This window comes from Desmodus rotundus, chromosome 11, assembly GCF_022682495.2.
Source record: "Desmodus rotundus isolate HL8 chromosome 11, HLdesRot8A.1, whole genome shotgun sequence".
Lineage (NCBI taxonomy): Eukaryota > Metazoa > Chordata > Mammalia > Chiroptera > Phyllostomidae > Desmodus > Desmodus rotundus.
Window position 1 is genome coordinate 72,049,664 of NC_071397.1, and position 13,824 is coordinate 72,063,487.

The 13,824-nt window shown below is 32.6% G+C and overlaps 1 protein-coding gene across 1 annotated transcript in view; it reads right to left on the minus strand.

Annotated features, from left to right (window-relative positions):
- TRDN (triadin) overlaps nt 1-13,824 on the minus strand; it is a 306,741-nt gene that overhangs the window by 12,132 nt on the left and 280,785 nt on the right. The window contains exons 30-33 of the mRNA XM_053914068.2: nt 13,550-13,594; nt 12,281-12,301; nt 10,489-10,515; nt 8,321-8,341 (exon numbers count right to left, since the gene is read on the minus strand). Coding sequence (XP_053770043.1) covers nt 8,321-8,341; nt 10,489-10,515; nt 12,281-12,301; nt 13,550-13,594 — 114 coding nt within the window. The remainder of the gene's footprint in view (nt 1-8,320; nt 8,342-10,488; nt 10,516-12,280; nt 12,302-13,549; nt 13,595-13,824) is intronic.

Consider the following 13,824-nt stretch of genomic DNA (forward strand, 5'->3'; position numbering starts at 1 on the left):
CACTGGGGTTAGTATTGATCAACATTCTTTCCCAGCAAGTGATCGTCACCAATATTCCACCCCAGCAAAGAACCTCCAACAAAGCAAACAAAATCAGACATTTTTAAAAACAATTATTGGTATATGTATCTCCTGAAATAACATTTAATTAGTACACTACAAAAAAGGCACATCTTCCTTTTTCAAAGGTTTATGCATGTGTGTATTAACTGAGAATGGTTTTGTTCTAAAGAAGGTTAAATTTAGGATTCTATTATGAAAGACTGCCTAAAGTTTTAATAAAAATGAAGGTTGATACAATTGCCTGGAAGTAGGACATCAGGGAGTTTACTTTTTCATTTACAAAAGAAAGTATGAACCTCGGCTAAAATAAGATTTGTGGGTAACATTACAAAATCACTCTTGGACACTCAAACTTCTGATGATAGGATAGATAACAGCACAGTCAGACCATGGCAGCAGTGCTAGGCTCAGAGAAAGTGAAGGGAATCTGTAGAATCCCTCCTTCTGCCCCATAGTGGGGAAGGCCCTCTCGATACATGAAAGATGAAGTCAACCTGCAGACAAGTGCCTATATGAAAACTAGAATTCAGGCACCAAGTGTGCAAGGACCAAAGTTGGGATGGATATCCCTTGTTAGGTCAGGGATGGTGGGATAAAAATAAAACTGTCCCAAGGGAATCTGCGAACATACAGCAACACAGTATTTAAATCTCCTCCAAATGTCCTCTAAACAGAGAGCAAACCTCATGGATAATATTTACAGCAAAATGGAATGAAGTCTAAAATACATGTGGATTGAGACAAAGAGTCAAAAACACACCAGATATCAGTTTCTAGAGAAAGAAATGGGAAAGCGATGAGAAAGCTGAGAGACCAGATAACAAGGAACAACCAAATACATAATAGGTATTTTCTGAAAAGTGAGTCAGGCCAACTGGAAGTTGTCAGCTGAGAGCGGAAGGGACTGTGCCCAGTCCAGCAACAGGTGAGCATGAGGTCCACCATGATGTCTGAGTGATGGTGCAAGGGTGACCCTATGACCTTGGGACACGATGAGCCAGGGCTCATTCCCAGGGCAGCGCCCTGCCAATGGTGAGGAACTGGGAGTTGTGGAGTAAAAGTTGAGCGGGACAAGGGCCGTAGAGACAAAGAAAGATAAGGTCGCATGTAGTAAGGGAAAGGAAAAAATACAAAGTCAAATTCAAAGTTTCGATCACAGAAGAAAAAGCTCATCATGAGTGTGAGTCTGAAGAAACAACAAAACGACAAATTTATATCACAAAGAACTTCACATATTGAAATTTTCATACTCAAATTTTTAAATATATATGAAATATTTTAAGAAATAAAATATGAATTCATAAATCAGGACAAGCAAAAGGAGATTGTGAAAATAACCAGTAAGATTTAAAAGTAACTATTATAATAAACATTGGACAAGTTAAGTAATATTACAGCTTTTAAGTCATGATTATTATTACGGAAGTTTTCAGTAGTTATTTCTTCAAGTAGAGCTGAAGAAATAGTGGATCTATTATCTTTATACAATAATTTCTATATTCCATGTAGTGATAATTTAAGAAAATTAATTCTTTTGGCCATATTATCATTTTATAAAACATTGACTCATTAATAGTCATATGATTGTCTGAAAAAGTAAAATATTCTTTCAAATACGAATTACATACTTGTTTGGAAATACTGGCTTTCTAAAATCCTTGAAAATTTTCAATGCAGGTATGTATAATCAATAAAAATAGGTTATGCTTTTATTATGACAAAACTATACTTTAGTTATATGAATTATATTCTCTTAAAATGAGTCTGTAGCCTAAGAAACACAGACATGTCAATTAAGAAAAATACTATTAAATTTTATATTCACAGAATCCTTGTTCAATTTTATCTTGTGATTATTTAAATTTGCAGACAAATTTCCAAGGTAGCTTACTTCTGATGTCTAAATTGTTGCAAACTTATTAACTTCCCATATTTATATAAGATAAATAATGCAGAACCAAAAAATGAATGAGCATTTTAAAAGTTCGAAAGCTATAAAACGCAAATCCCAGGTGTAAACTATAAATGAAATTTTCTAAAAAATGGAAATCCTGGCTAGTCCTTTGCTGGGGTTGTTTGAAGTTTCATTAAAACAAATTAACTTCAAGAAGAGATAAAGTTTTATCAATGTGGGCTTATAAAATTAAATTCACTATCTTTGACATCAAAATTAGATCTCAGGGACTTTATAATAATCCCAAACACGTCTGTGCAGATAGTTTTGGCAAAATACTCACTATTTATAATTAAGAACAACATGGCAGGACAAGATGATAACATTAAATTTCCAATAGAATGATCTCAAGGAATGTTCTTACTATATTATGCCTTTTAAATACTCATTTTGAGTGGAAAGATAGCCTAACTTTACTTAGATGTTCACTACCAGCAATAAGAACAAAAAAAATATGGATTCTTATAAAATCTTTTTTCTTGAAACCTCAGCACCCATTGTTGTAAATTGATTATCAATGTTTTGGCTCCATGAAGAGCCCTGCGCTCCTCTGGGTGCAGGTCTTCCCTTGGCACACTCTGCCAGTTAATGTATTTTTTAATTTCTATGTTTTATTTCATATAAAGTTCCTGGAGAGTAAAGTTTTAAGACATACAGTTATTTGTTTTTCAGGGAAAAATATGTCAAAAGTCATAAAATAATATCAGGAGGAAATGGTTGCTCCATTTGAAATTCAATGATGTGTTTATTTTGTTTTTAACTTTTTAAGGTAATAGACCTTAAATATAATATAATATAATACCCCTTGATGTGTTTCTCTAAACTCTATGGAAAGCAAATTATTCCTTATATTTTACCATATCTACAAAGAAAACAGATGCAGAGTAAAATTTAAATAAATGTTTAGCTATTAGAAAGTTACATTCTTTAAAAAAGAAATCCACAAAACAAGCATTGATTAAATCATAAGAGTCTACGAATCATCAAAAATTTGATTTTGCTTTCTTATACACATTCAGCTACCCTCTTTCTTTTGGTTGGAACATCTAAGCCATTTACATTTAAGGTGATCATTGATAGATATGTATATAGTGCCATTTTATTTTAGATTGTTTTCCTCTATATTTTTCTTTTTCTTCTTAAAGTAAGCCCTTTAATAGTTGTTGCAGTACTGATTTAGTGTTCCCAAACTCTTTAGGTTTTTTTTTTTTTTTTTTACCTCTGGGAAGCTCATTTCCCCTTCAATTTTAAATGATAGCCTTACTGGGTAAACTAGTCTTGGTTTCAGGTCCTTGTTTTTCATCACCTCGAATATTTCATGCCACTCCCTTCAGGCCTGAAATGCTTGTATTGAGTAATCAGATGTCTTTCTAATTGGTGCTACTTTGTAGGTAACTACCTGCTTTTCTCTTGTGGCTTTTAGGATTCTCTCCTTGTCTTTAAGCCTTGTCATTTTATTTATGATATGTTTTGGTGTAGCCCTCCTTGGGTCCAACTTTTTTGGGACTCTCTGAGCTTCCTGGACTTGTGTATCTTTTTCCTTCACTAGATTAAGGAAGTTTTCAGTAATTATTTCTTCAAGTAGGTTCCCAATCCCTTTCTCACTCTCTTCTCCTTCTGATATTCCCATGACATTGATGTTGTTATGCTTCATGTTGTCCAAAATGTTTCTTAAGCTGTCCTCATTTTCAATTTTTTTTTCTTTTTTCTGCTCTGCATGGGTGATTTTTTTCTAACTTGTCTTCCAAATCACTGATACAGTCCTCTGCTTCATCTAACTATTCACTACTTTCAGTGTATTATTTCAGATATTGCATTCTTTATTTCTGACTTGTCTTTTTTTATGGTTTCTACATATTTTTTTCATGCTGTTGAGTATCCTTATAATCATTACCCTAAACTTGATGCCTCCAAGAGACCCATCTGAGATGGAGATACACACAGATTAAAAGTAAAGGGATGGAAAAAAGATATTTCACACAGATGGAAAAGAAAAAAAGGTAGGGTAACAGTACTATTTATATCCAACAAAATAGACTTTAAAACCAAGGCTATGGTAAGAGATGAAGAAGGACACTATTAAACAATGAATGGGTCAATGAGATCAGGGAGAAATCAAAGATAACTCAAAACAAATGAAAATGAGGACACGACAATCTAAAATCTGTGGGACACTGGAAAAGCAATCCTGAGAGAGAAATTCATAACATTACAGGTCTATCTCAAGAAACAAGAAAAAGGAACAGTCCACAGAATGGGAGAATATATTCACCAATACATTTGATAAGGAGTTAATATCCAAAATTTATACAATACTTACAAAACTCAACACCCCCAAAATAAACAGCCCAATTAAAATATGGACAAAGGACCTGAATAGACAGTTCTCCAAAGAGGACATATGGAAGGCCAATAGACACTTGAAAAAGATGCTCAACATCACTAATCATCAGAGAAATGCAGATTAAAACCACAATGAGATATAATCCCACACCTGTCAGAATGGCTTTCATCAATAAATCAACAAACAAGAAGTGCTGGTGAGTATGTAGAGAAAAGTGAATCCTTTTGCACTGTTGGTGGGAATGCAGACTGGTGCAGTCACTGTGGAAAGTAGTATAGAGATACCTCAAAAAATTAAAAAAGGATCTGCCTTTTGACCCAGCGATCCCACTTCTGGGAATATATCCGAAGGATCCCCAAAACACTAATTTGAAAGAACATAAGCACCCCTATGTTCATTGAGCATTATTTACAATTGCCTAGATATGGAAGCAGTGTAAGTGTCCATCCATAGATGAAAACGACTATGGAATATTTACATGGTTGAATACTACTTGGCTATAAAAATTACCCTTTGTGACAGTGTAGATGTATTTGGAGAACATTGTGCTAAGTGAAATAAGCCAGTTAGAGAAAGATGAATACCATATGATTTCACTCATATGTTGAAGGTAGTGAAAAATGGGGACAGACTCATAGATGGAGAGAAGGATGACAGCTAGTTGGAGGTGGGGAGGTTAGGGTTGGAGAAATTCAGCGAAAATTCAAAAAGAACTCATGGACATGTACAACAGTGTGGTAATTGCTAGGAGGAGAGAGGTATAAGGGGACTAAATGTAAATGGAAAAGAATAAAGTTAAGATTAAAAATAAATTAAAAAATTGATTTTGCAATGTTACTTTCACTAGTGTTACACAGAGATATTAGTGCATTGCTGATTCTTATTAGCATCTTTTCTTATGTTTACAATAAAAACCTAGATGTTTGAGGATCCAGTCTACTGGGTAGTTTCAAGCATCTCAGTTAGAGTGAACCATTAGAATTGAGAAAGAAATAACTCTCCTGTTTCACACTAGTCATTTTCCACATGTTAACACACCCCTTTCCTGATCCAAAAATCTGAGAATAAAGGATGGTCTGTGTCTGTGAATCCAGCATCAAAGCAGAGAAAATGACCTACCAGAGGCAGAGGACCTGGTCTCATTCAGCAAGAAAGAAACGCAGGCACGAGAGTGTAGTTTAAAAATGTGAGTAGAAGGGATCAATGGCTTCAAAGCAGGGGCTATTTTGTGAAGCTTCTTTATAAAAGACAAGTAAGTGAGCAAAAATAAACAAGAAATCTAACAACCCCCAAATTTATACATGTATATAATATTGAAAAGGGGATCAGAAAAAATGGTAAAAGGCAGACAACTGTACTTGAACAATAATAAAAATATAAATAAATTATCTTTACTATATTCTATATGATAACTGTCTAAAGCAATTTTTGTGATTACCCCTAAAAAGGCATTGTAAAAAAATATGTGCTACAGAGAACATAACCGTCACATATTCAGAAACCTACCTATAAAATTCATTCTTTTGCAATATCCCTGGACATTTATTTCATGTGATTTCTAAGAAACAATATGTATTTTCCCTCATATCTTTCTCTTTTCTGTTAATACTCTTACCCTTAATTACTTCTACTACTACTGTTCCTGTGAATATAGGATTCCTAAAATTTTCTTCATATTTTACAAACTTAAGAAAGTAAACCATAGCTTTCTGGAGCTGTTAAATCTAAATCTTTTGATCTGTAGGTTTTCCACCTCATAGTTTTACCCTCCATGCCATTACCTCCCACTGCTTTCTCTTTGAAATTAAATCATTTTTATTGTTATTCTATTATGGTTGTACCAATTTTTCCCTCTTCATTCTCCTCCACGCATCCCACTGCTTTCTAACACTAGCCCAACTCCAGCTAATCATTTTTCTTTGTTTTTGATTGCCTGTGTATACTACACTTTCTCAACCACCTGCCATGAAATAATGGAAAACACATGTACTGGTCTCTGCCCCTAGTTTCTGGCACAGATCTCTTAAATTTCTTGGGATATTCTGGGTGAAAGGAAAGTCTTTTGTTCTAATGAGGCAAATGGTGGGTTCCTGGATGAGGGGTCATCATCAGAAGGATCAAGCCATGATGAGAAGCTTGGAACTTCCAGCCCTGCCACTCATCTTTTAAGAAGGGAAGGCGGACTAGAGATTGAGTTAATGAGTAATCACGCCAATTTGCTAAAGCCTCCATAAAACGGCAAAAGTGTGGGGTTCCAGGAACTTGTGCATTGGTGAACACAGCTACATAGAAGGTGGTGCATCCCGACTCTACAGACACAGAAGCGCCTGCCCTTAGGACCCTTCTGGGCCTTGCCCTATGTATCTCTGTATGGCTGTTCATCTGTCTTTGACCATATCTTTATTATGTAATAAACTGGTAACGTAAGTGAGTATTTTTCTAAGTCCTGTGAGCTGTGCTAGCAAATAATTAAATTCCAGGCAAAAGGTTGCAGGAGCCTTCTACTGGTAGCCAAGTCAGAAAGAGGTTGTGGATAATCTGGTGGCCCACTCTCTGCAATGGAAGTCTCAGGTGGGGAGAGGGGCATCTCATGAGACTGAGCCCTTTAATCCATGAAATGTGAACCAAATCTAGTTAATGTCAGAATTTAACTGAATTGTAGGACAACTGGCTGCTGTCAGAGAGAATTACTTGATGTAGGAAAAGAATTCACACATCTGGTGTCAGAAGTGTGGGAGTGTGGTAGTAGTGTGAGAGTAACAGCAAAACACACAGAAGTAAATTTTCTTTATACCCACTTTTATCTGTTTCCACTTATCCAGTCCTAACCCTCCTTCAAGGTTCAGATTCCGGAATTCCTTCCTTCCTCAAGTATGTCCTGACCACCTTTGGCTGTAGGGGAAGGGTGTTTCAGAGGGCTTTCCTGAGGATCGGTTCTAAGTTTTGCCCTTGCGCTAGTGAGGCAATTCTGTACCCTTGTAAGTATTATCTTTTTAAAAATTCCTGAAGCAAGTCCATGTGGGGTTTCCTTTTTGTACCAAAGAACTCTGAGTGACATACATAGCTTGGGGAACTGAAATGTGACCAGTGGAAACTGAAATGTGCTGTAAACAGAAAATACGCATACAATTTCAAAGGCTCGGTATGAATAATAATGTAAACTATCAATATATTTCTGCATTGAGTACATATTTCCATAGTATTTGTATGTATAAACAGCATTATTAAAATTATTTTCTGTTCATATTTTTAATGTGTCAATCAGAAAATTTTATATTACTTGTGTAACTCACATGATATTGCATTAAACAACACTGATTTAAAATGATTTTTGTTCCTAATCTGAGACACAGGAATAAAAATTAGTATTTCCTGAAATTTTACAAACTTATTGAAAAATTTACAGTTGTATCCTGTATATTTAGGACGACTCTCTGTACCTAGATATTGATATTTTAGAGAGTGTTTTCTGAGAGCTTTGTCTGTTTTTACTATACAAGATTAGATCTGTTCCTAAGTATGTTATTCTCAGATATACAATTATATTTAAGTGAATGAAGAAAATAAAACAACCCAAAATAAAACAATTACTTGACCATATGTGCTCTATGGCAAATTTTTAGTGATTACAGTTTTAAAGCAGAAACACATTAATTTTTTTTCATTCTGCTTCACTCACTGAAAAGATTTACCTATTTGAATGCAAGTCACTTTAATCTTCAGAGTCAAGAACATGATAAGGTATTTCTGTTACAAGTTGTCATTTCAAATAATGTCATTTTTTAAAGTTTCAAAACATAGGTAAGAATAAAAATTAGCACATTTTTGTGTGAGGATTTAGTATAAAATGACTCACTCAGTCTCTAAATACATTAAAAATATAGACATTTTATGAGTTTCCATTTGAAATTCATACTGTGCACCAAAGAGAATTTATCATCAGTACAAACAGTACTTGCCTGATACTCTTGCAGGTTTTTCTGTTTAAAGCAAAAAACAAAAAACAAGTTCTGTTTAACTCAGATAAATGATAAATGCAAAGAACTATACATCAAAGAAGTATATAAAGGTTTTTAATATCTTTTGACTTTTTCCTTATTGCCTAAGAGTTAATGAAGAAATATAGCTTTCTATTGCCTGCGAACAGGGGTCTCTGAATATCTTAATTGTTTTTATGAGTGGTATTTAAAAAGCTATTAATCATTGCAGGTGTCACAACACATTTATGCTTTCTACACACACTAAAATCAGCAGGATCTTTTTTTAAATCAAATGTGTTGGTTCAATTATAATTATACCTAATTTGTAAAAAATTACTTTGTATGATGTGATTAATCTAAATATTTGCTTTAAAGTCTCCAAATTTTGCAAAAACACATCATTGAGAATTAGTTTCCTTTCAAAGGTGAATAAAGACAGTAATTACCAATGGGACTGTAAAATCAAATCTTAAAAAGCAATATGCAAAATCAGCTTAATTTTTCATAACTGTTTATTAGTTGCAATGAGAGATTATAATTCTTCAAAGTAATATGGTTTTTCATTAAACTGTATGTGTGTAGGGCAATGATATAAAGTGAGATGACTGTCTCAAATACTGTAGCAGGCATTATAACTTCTTGAAAAAGAAGAAGATTGGTATATCACATTTTACCAACATTAGTCTAATATAAAAGCCAAAGCTTGAAAATACTTTCAAAATGAATCTGCATTACATGATTTACTTTGAGACTTGTAGAGTTTTTACTATAGAAACTTAATTCTGACATTTCTAAGAGCTACAAATTTACAAACTTAAGTTAATGCCAATAGAAATTTTTTAAAAAACATTTTTACTTGGGATACTTATGTTTTCAGTGATATTACAGCAACACACCTCATATATAAAATTGCAAAACAAATAAAATAATTCAGAAAAATACTTCAGCAAGGTTGATATGTTATTATATTTCCCTTAAAAATTCTAGGGTTAGCTAAAAAGACAGGAACTTAGAAAACAATCAACTCCTTATTGAGGTATAACAAACTATCTGTTGAATGAAGGAATGAATAGAAATGTTCCTATATTCTCAAATAGTTCTGGGTTGGACTTGTGCTTTTACATATAAAAAGTCTTTGTTACTCTGTATTCATAATGTAAAGATCTTAGAAATTATGTACTCTCAGAATGAGATCAGAAGGGCATGTCCACGCAATGTCTGAATTCCTCGCACAGCCTTCTAGTCATAGCTTTAATAGACCACATCTTTGGGAATAAAGTGGTGTACATTTTAACTTTGGCCTGCCTTGACTGATAGAAAGCTTCCCCTTGTATTTGCCACAGTGTAATAGGAGAATAAGATATGATGGAGGAGGCTTAACTAGTAAGTCTTTGGCATCATACTGACTTGGAGCCAATTCCTGTCTCTACCAGGTAAACACTCTGAGATGATAGACTTCCCACTTTTAGATGAAAATCCCACTTTTACATCATCTTTAAATTGCACATGATAATTGATCCTGTAGAAAGGTTTAAATGAACTAATAATAGGAAGGAATATGGCTATGTATATTCTAAGTAACTGGTTTCTTCTCACTTTTCTTACTGATTATCTTAAAAGATATTAAACAATATTTTGGAGAAAGTACCAATATGTAATTTGTGCTCCTATAGCTTTCTATAAACTTTGTTTGCTCTGTTATTCTAAATTTTAATCCTTAATATTATTGATCATTATATGTCTAAATTATTAATAATTTTATGTCTGAAAACATCCTGCCATTTTAGTTATACACGCTACAGTAATCAGCAAGAGTAAATAGTGCAAAATAAACACTCCCTCCAACACACACACGAGATCAATAGGATTACAAATGAGACTACTTGCACAGTGAGACACGAATGAGATAGAGACCAGTGTTTAATGAGTAACAACAAAGTGTGTAATGGGAAAGCCACATATGTTATTTTATCTAATACTTAGAACAAGCCTTTGGGGAAGGCACTATGCCTGTTCTATAGATGAGGCCACTGGGAGTCTGAGCAGGTAAGGAATTTCCTCAAACATCACACAGTTAGGTAGAGGCTCAAATTTACACACTGTTTCCACAGACCTGTGTTACCTCCTCTGGAAAAGAAACTATTTACCTGATTCTCTGACTTCCGATGTTTCTGCTTTAGAAAGGAAAAATATACAATAGGGGAAAAGGAAGAAAAATAAAGATTTTTTATTTAAATAGCAGACAAGTGAGCATCAGCTGCGCATATTTCTGACTGAATTCTAATAGTAATGATAATAGAGGCCTATACTAAACATGGAAAAAAGAACATACTGATAACTACTATTTCTGAAAACTGTAACTGGAAGTCTATTTTAAAAACAGAACAATTTTACAAACACTGTTAAACAGTCTATTCACATATGTCAGGATTAATCAATTCTAAGTCCTTTGGTTGGTTTTCTTAATTATAAATAATTAGACATTATAAATCTCCATCATATAAACTTTGTTATATAAACAAAGATTAAACTTGACCTTCAGGCATCCATGAATGCATGTATTCATTGAGTGTATTTATAAACCCTCTTCATACATAAGACTTACTAAGTGCAATGGTGGGATTGTGGAATGAGGCTGAAAAATATCACAAAAATAAACTCAACTCGTGGTGACTGCAGTTGGAATAGTGAGACAAGATGTAAAATGCTATTTGTCCTTAGCCAATGATAATGTACCATCAGTCTTTTGTTCCTTTAGTAAATTTACAGACTAATAATATTTAAAATTTAACATGTCAGGTTTTTGATAATCTATCTTTCCTCACAAATCAGCTGAAGTGAGAACCTGATAACATTTAATTTCAATCCTATGTATCTTTTTTGGAAGCTATTTTCAAAATTCAAGAAAAATTGATTAAAATATTTTAAAATAATTAAGACAGAAAATGAATAACATTTCATAAATAAAACAGTATTTGTAAATGATTATATTTTACATTAACACTCTAGTTTTGACTTTCAATCCTTAATTTTTATTACATTCTTCATATTATTAACAGTAATGCAAACTTTGTAGACTAGGGATTTTCTCCAACTCAGAGGGAACATCTAATGTTTTACATTGGTACAGAAATCTATTCTGAAGAAAACTGTAGCTGCATTTATAAGAATATGTCATAACACTCTCAAGGAACCAGGTTAGTCCTTGCCATTGACAAACTTCAGATACAACTTCTAGATACACTCTCTATTGAAACGTACATAATTTTACCCCAGGGTAAAGTGTGGGTCATGATGTCACAGCATTAAATAAACATTTCATTTTTGTAAAATTGAATAGCATTCATAAAATTTAAAAATTTCATAAATTGTTTTATTTTACTGTTTGAACCATCAAAATAAAACCATAATTCTGAAATATTAAAACTACTTCCATTTTACTTTTGACAAAAATACGAAAATAAAAAGCTAATGTGTTAAGATAAAATAATTGAAGACATGTGTTCTGTATTTTTCTTAGCCCAGTAGTGACTATTAAAGGGAACTCTATACTGTGCTTACTCAATACATCCTAACGAACAACCTGAAGTATGCAAAAGAGAGATGTAACTATTTTTATTTTTCATGCAGGTATTAGTTGTCATGTTGACTGTATTAATTTCACAGGTCTGATAACAAAAAATCACTTGAGGCAATTCTCATATATCTGATATGGTATAACATATCTAATAGGTGCTTAATAAATACATGTTCAAGAGTTAATAAAGATAATGCACACACTACTCTTTCTCAATCACAGTTATTTGCATAGTTAATAGCATGATGGTTATTGTATTAATAGACAGACTGTACCTTGTAAATGCACATACAATATAAATAAATTATATATTTAAAATAATTAAAGAGCAAGTTATTAAAATTCTAAAATAGGACACTTACTTAGAGTTGGTTTTGATTTCTCTGAAAAAGGAAAGAAAAGAAAATTAGCAATAATTTTCTATCTATAGGTGAAATGTCAGTCACTTTTATTTCCTATTTCTGTTTGTTTCAGTTCAAGTAGGCAAAGGCCAAACGTAATTAAAATGAACACTAAGCAATGCATGTATTTTGAGTAATTTTTAAGTCATTCCCATGCATTTTCCAAAGAAGAAGTTGTAAACCTTCAAAAGATAGATTCTTCATGGTCTCCTCATTCTTGTAAAACCTCATCTTGGTTTCATGCAGTATGAATGCCCACAATAATTTGAACTCTTTACTGTTTCTGAATAGCATGAAATGTAGGTTCCGTCACTATCTTTACAGAATACATATTAATATTAATTAATATTAACTATTTAAACCCTTCTAGTTTTTGAATGAAGATGTTTACTTTATAAAATCCTATGAAGAATAAATGAACAGTAGGTATAAACATAAAGCTATTCCATCTAAATTCATGATCTCTCTCCATTATAACGTGTCTTCTGAAGTTACTGACTAAAAGCATTAATTATTCAGTCTCACACCACAAGATTTAATTATTCAATAAAATAGCCAACATTTGCCCATGATTGTGAAGAATTAGAATCATTCAAAATTATGACAACTAATTATTTCATTAACAGTAGGCAGTACAATTGCTATGACTTTTTTAGAGAACAATTACAAATATCTATAAAAATTACATTTTATTAAAAATTTTTACCTTAAGAAGTTTTATCTAAAGTTAAACTGACAAAACTACAAAAAGAGATATATTTATTATTGTATATAATTAAAGGAAACCTTCAAAATACACTCTTAAATAGAAAAATCCAGGGAAAGTGCTACTTATACTATGCCATGATTTATGTAAAAAAAGTGGGAATATATATTATTTGTACATATGTATGTGTTTATGTATTTATACATACTGCTAGAAGGATACATTAATAATTAACAATGATTACCTATTCAATATTATTAGATATTTTGGGAGTGTGAATTGGTATAATAGGAAAAAATTGTATGGTTGGGAATTCATACATATTGATTGTAACATTTAACAAAATGTTTAATTGTCAACAGTACTACAGCCCCATGTCATATAAACTAGATTTTACCACAAAACCACAAGACTAAGCACTCCCAGAAAATAAAAAAATGAAAAGCACTTTTATGCTTTTCTTTAATTTTCAAATTTAATAAAAGTAGTGAATTAAGACAATGTAAACCAAAAAAGCAAAAAACCTGTTTTTGTAGGTGGAGATTCTTTTGCTTGATGTTCAATTTTTTCTAAGAGAGAAAAATCAAAATTAACTGGCAATCTATGAATTATTTATGTAGCAAGTTTTTCTTATTAATATATGTGCAGGCTATTTTCATTTATATGGGAAGCATGCCCCCAAAGTCATTTGCATTTAACTTGGAACACAGAAAGCAGAGCTATTGAAACACATTAAAACCAAGGTCAGGTTCATTCTCGGGGCATCTTGTAAGACAAATGTGAAGGTACTAGTCAGCTT